Consider the following 6,000-nt stretch of genomic DNA (forward strand, 5'->3'; position numbering starts at 1 on the left):
AGAAGCTGCACCTCCAGTCTGGCAATCTCTGTTTTGCCGTAGAGGAGAAGGGTCACCTGAACAGGCTCAATAGAGACTTGCCCATTATCAGATATATGGCTTTAAACTGTAACGTGTTAACTGCCTCATCACATCTGTGTATCCCACCCCCCTTTCACTGAGCTGTACTAGCATATGCAGACAGCCTAAAACCTAGATGTACTATTTAAACCTGGTGTAACTGCACTGTTTATTCACTGATCTGATGAAGAGACAATAATTCTCTTGAAAGCTTGTCAAAGATTTTATTTTATTTTTGTTACATTTGTACCCCGCGCTTTCCCACTCATGGCAGGCTCAATGCAGCTTACATGGGGCAATGGAGGGTTAAGTGACTTGCCCAGAGTCACAAGGAGCTGCCTGTGCCTGAAGTGGGAATCGAACTCAGTTCCTCAGGACCAAAGTCCACCACCCTAACCACTAGGCCACTCCTCCATTAATAGCTCAATGTAATTATATCACCTTCAGCTTGGTTGTTGACTCTTATTTCCACATATTCAGTTGAACACAGCAATCACAATATTGTAAATTTTATTGACACTTTTCAACTATATTTTTCTTAATAATTTATATTTTAGCGCTTCTTTTGGTGTCACGATGGCTCAAGCATTTACCTCATTGCCTGACCTGATCCGAGAAGACTATCTAAGCTGTAAGATCTGCTTTGAGTTGTACAAGAACCCAAAACTTCTGCCCTGCCTTCACACCTACTGTCAACATTGTCTGGAATTACTCTTAAAAAAGAACTCTTTGCGATGCCCTGAGTGCCGGATGGAGGTGGATGTCAAGGATGGCATTGACAGCCTGAAAACTAACTTTTTAATTAATAATCTCCTTGACCTCTTTGAGTCCAAGAGGATAAAAGACCTTAGATGCACAATCTGCCCTTCTAACCAGCCAGTTATAGCCCGATGCTTGGATTGCAATGATTTTTTGTGTCAACCATGTACCCAAGGCCATCACTGCTCCCGTCATACTCGTAACCACAAGGTGGTGAACCTGAATGAATTCCTAGAGGGCCAACATGATGCAGAGGTGAGACTTCATCAAGAGATGTATTGTCAGGACCACCAGAGGGAGCCCCTGAGGTTCTTCTGCAATTCCTGTAATTCAGCTATCTGCAGGGACTGTCGGCTCTTAGTTCATATCCAGCATAATGTGGGATCTATGGCAGATGAAGTACAGAAGAAAAGGCCTGAAGTGAAAAAGCTGATTGAAGGACTGGATAGTAACATCATGAAGATCTTAGAGCAGCAGAAAGCTGTGAAGGAGTCAATTGAAATGCTAAAAGCATCAGGGAATAATATCAAAAAGAGCATCACTGACTATGTGAATAAAGTCACTGCTCACCTAACAGAGCAAAAAGAAGCTGCTCTTGGAAGACTGTCTACATTTCAGACAGATCAAATGGAAAAATACCTTTCAGTAATGCAAGAACTCCAGAGCCAAATGGACAAGGCAGTCAACACAAAAAAATTTTCACAACAGGTGATGGATGTGGGAAAGGACTATGAGATTATGCACCTAGAGAAGACCATGGGGGATCGGATTAAAGAACTGCAAACTTTTAAACCACAACGGCTGGAAAACAAAATCGCATTGTTAGATATAGGTTTAGATTCAAATGAAATCCTTTCCAAATCACAGCTCTTTTGTGTTATATTCTCAGAAGACATGAAAACACCAGATACAGGTTTGTCTGAAGAAAATATATACAGAGGTGAACAGCCAGAAAATGCAGTTTCTTCAAAGTCAGTACCAAATGCCCCTCAGGTGAACCCCCAGCCAAATAACTCTTGCTTCATTCCCAGACCTGTGAAGAACCTATTCTGTACCAATACCTTTGACGTAGATGAGGACGAAGAGGATAAGTATGAGTCAAAGGTCACTGGAATTGCTGCTTTTCCTGGTGAAGGAGGAATTCTGGTGGTAGACAGTGAGAATAATGAAATAAAGCGCTTCTCTTTTAATGGTGACCTCCGCAGGACTATTACTTTCCCAGATGATGACATCACTGTCTGCAGTGTTGTAGTCTGTGGAAATACCTTAGCCTGCTCTGCTAGCTGTTACCTTTACTTTCTGAGCCTTGGTGGAAATTACCAGCACAAATTAAAACTGCGAGGCAGTCAGGATGACAGCAAGTACCCTATCACCTCTTTTGAATCGGAATATGTGGCAGTCAGTGAGGGAACTCTTTGCTCAGTCTCCCTCTATAATACCAAAGGTGAGTGTCTTGATCGTGTTCGCCCCTGGGGGTATGAGGGAGGTCGGTTCCTCTTTATTGCTGTTAATAGCTTGGAGAATTTTATTGTGTCAGACTTCACTAGGCAGCAGATTGTCATCTTTCAGAGATCTGGCCAGATTGTCCACATTCTGAATAGTTCCAACTCAATACTGACCAAGCCTTTCAGCCTGTGCGTGGATGATTCCAATAATATCTTGGTGGTTGATACAGATGACGTAATTGAGTTCTCAGCAGATGGAAAAAATGGGGAAGTGTTACTGAGTGCCAATGACGGGATGACAAAGCCACGCCTTGTCACTGTTGATAGCCATGGACGTCTTGTTCTGCTTCACGAGGACACTCAGATCAGTATTTACGAAAACTAGCTCTAAGTAGATCATATGATGGAGCAATTGTATTAGATCATAGAAAGAGATACAGGCAAATACCTTTATCTGTCATTGTGTGCATACATGGGAATTACCAAGTTTACGAATGTCAATGAAACTTTGCAATGTAGCTGATATATGGTGTGTCCGTAGATGCAATCCTTTACCAATGGCAAGCCTGAAGAGAAGGGGTACAGAGGATCCCAGTTTCCAGGGTGGGGACCATGACTACACAACTTTATTCAGAAAAAGAAATGATAAAAGGATGAAATAATTGTCTGAAATGCCTGTGTAAATAAGGTTAGCCAAGTAACTCCAGCATACCCCTGGTTATGTTGTTATCCTTTGGGTGTATAGTACTGCTGGGTTTACCCAGCTAATGCAGATTGAGATTATTTCTGGTACTTGGTTAACTTGCATAGCTGTTCTCTGCATACTAGACCCCCACTGGGTCCAGTTTATTATCCTGTGTTCCCAGTGCTCTTCTTTGATTAGGCCTTTGGGAATGCAGGGAGGAGTCTGGTGCAGGAGCTTAATTTTATGGTACTGCTGCTGCTCTCCCAGGATGATAGTGCAGAATAGACTATCAGAGACTTCGTTTTAAAAAGTTTGATCTTTAAGAATTGCTAATACTGCTTTTGAATTTTTGGCAGTTCACCTCTGGAATTCGTTTCTCAAATTTATTAAGTTAGAGAGAAATAATTTGCTTTTTAGAGGAAAGGTTAAGACTAATATTTCCTAGCATTATTAGGAATTAGAATGATGTGAATGATAATTTTTATTTGATTTTATGCTGTTCGTTCTTGATGTATGTTTTTGTACTGTGATTTGAACTATTGTACACCGCATTGAGGGCTTCTTTTACTAAAGCACACTAGCATTTTTTGCGCATGCTAATATTTAGAGTGCACTAAATGTTAGAGACGGCCATAGGAATATATGGACATCTCTAATGTTTAGCATGCACTAAAAACGCTAACCCACCTTAGTAGAAGACCCCCTGAACCCTGAACAGGGGAGATAGTGTTCTCTAAGAATTATTTTGATTTGATTTGATTTTTGATATTCACAGTGGTGAGTTGTTTTGCCTGTATTTTTTTGTTATTGCAGCCTTGCTATTAATATTAGATTCAGAGCTAGATTGTGAATGGTAAATTCCTGGTTTGTACTTTACATAGTAACATAGTAAATGACGGCAGATAAAGACCTGTACAGTCCATCCAGTCACCCAGCAAGATAAACTCATTATACATGGTATGCAATACTTTATGTGTATACCCAAATTTAATTTGTCCGTGCTATTTTCAGTGCACAGTCCGTAGAAGTGTGCCCAGAACTGTCCTTGTACTAAAATTTCCGAAGTTAACGTTAATTGCACGTTGAGTGAAGAAAAAGTTTCTCCGATTCGTTTTAAATTTACTACATTGTAGCTTCATCGCATGCCCCCTAGTCCTAGTATTTTTGGAAAGCGTAAACAGACACTTCACATCTACCCATTCAACTCCACTCATTATTTTATAGACCTCCAAAGGGAGGGGGCTAAGAAAATGAATGCGGAGGATCGGGTTGCCTCATAATGGGCTTGCCTTGCCTAGGGAAGGGGGAGTACCAATTGATTGGCATCCAGAGATCGCAGTCTGGGATGTTGATTTGTCCATGCCATTTTCAGGGCACAGACCTTGTTCTCCAGTTACTGAAGCTGAATCTGTCCAGCCATGATCAGGGTTTCCCCTTTCCTTTATAGAAACGGCTCTTTTTAGGCATCCCTCTGTAGAATTGCCCTCCAGAAGGGTAATTTTATGCACCGTTTTTGTAAGTAAAATAGTGTTTTATGTGGTAGATACCTGAAATGCTCTTCTGCGAGAGGTGGTAGAGATAAAAACTGTAACGAAATTCAAAAATGCATGGGATAAACACAAAGGGTTCTTATATGAAAAGAGAATGGGAGCAAAACAAAATGTAGTGATGCTTAATATGGCAACTCCAGTAACTGGACAGAATTCAATGGTCTGTGCCCTGATTATGGCTAGACAGATCTGGATGGGCTGGAGTGGGGCTTCGATGGCAACTACAGTCTGTGCTCTGAAAATGGTGAGGACAGATCTAGATCAAGTATCTATATGTTATATCAAATCATATCATATACTATGAGTTGATCATTTTGGGCAGACTGAATGACCCTCACAGGTCTTTATCTGCTATTATCTATCTGCCATTATCTGCTATGTTTACTATGTAAATAGGCCTATAAAATTAGGCCATGCCAAAAAGTCTGTGTGGTGCAAGCCAGCACATACTTGTATAGTAGGCATGTTCATGGGACGAGTTAGGGCAGAGCATGGGCGGAGTCATGGTCTATATGCGTATTTTATAAAATATGTACCAAAAGTGCACACTTACAAATGCTCTCAACAAGCATAATCTCTCCAACTTCAATCTAGGCACTATTGCTGCTGAATTTGCAAAGTCAGATAGACTTTACCTCTGTGCTGATGCTTCTTATTTTCAGCTGACAAAATATCTGTCCACCTACTCAGGTTGCAGAAGTTTGCAGGTCAATCTCTAACAGTGTATGTATTTGTAATAACTGTTTGATATTATTATGAAATTTCACAGTATAATTGCTTTCATTTTAGATTTAAACAGAAAAATGTTAGGTGCTAAATGGTGTAGAATTCATTTTCTATCTTGAAAACAGTAAAGGTTAAATATTGCACCAAAATAAGCATTAGATACATTTCATTTTTTCCCAACATTCCAGTTTTTATTCCTGAAAAATATTTTGTTTTGGTTTTTTTATCACTTCAAAATTTCTGGAAATTTTACCCCTCTATTTGGGGCTATTTTTTTTTTTTAATTATTTGCTTCTATTTTCTTGTGAGGGGTTACTTTAAGCATTCCAATAATGAGACATTTTTAGGCCAGGGTTCTGTTTTTAGCAGGAATTCTATATGTATGAGCAGCAGTGTCTTATCTTTCTCTGCAATACATTTAGTTCAGGAATACAGAACCCATTTCCTGTAGAGAGCCCTCTGAACCTGATAGACTGTGTTTAGATTTGCTTCACACATGTCCTGGTCTCAGCCTTTGGCAATACAACTAGAAAACTTTGCCATAGTAATTAATATGGTGATGCAACAACAGAGCATGGCTTGAGACTGGGGGAACGGCAAAATCATGTCTCAATTCTAAATAAGAGGTCATTAACCCTTAATACGGGGTTAACACATGGAAATAGGCTACCCCATGATTGCATTAAGGAGCTTTGTGGTAGTTTGCCTATTTCCGTTCATAAAACCACACATTGCTGAATTTTTCGAAGTTTTTCATTGAGGGGTTGTGGCATGG

The 6,000-nt window shown here is 40.1% G+C and overlaps 1 protein-coding gene across 2 annotated transcripts in view; it reads left to right on the top strand.

The window, feature by feature from the left end:
* LOC115458644 (E3 ubiquitin-protein ligase TRIM56-like) overlaps nt 1-3,569 on the top strand; it is a 64,580-nt gene extending 61,011 nt beyond the window's left edge. For both annotated transcript variants that reach the window (XM_030188484.1, XM_030188485.1), the window contains one exon: nt 618-3,569. In XM_030188484.1, the coding sequence (XP_030044344.1) occupies nt 637-2,649 (2,013 nt within the window). In that variant the 5' untranslated portion in view covers nt 618-636 and the 3' untranslated portion in view covers nt 2,650-3,569. The remainder of the gene's footprint in view (nt 1-617) is intronic.
* The last annotated feature ends 2,431 nt before the right edge of the window (nt 3,570-6,000 follow it).

Source organism: Microcaecilia unicolor, unplaced genomic scaffold, assembly GCF_901765095.1.
Source record: "Microcaecilia unicolor unplaced genomic scaffold, aMicUni1.1, whole genome shotgun sequence".
NCBI classification, from domain to species: domain Eukaryota; kingdom Metazoa; phylum Chordata; class Amphibia; order Gymnophiona; family Siphonopidae; genus Microcaecilia; species Microcaecilia unicolor.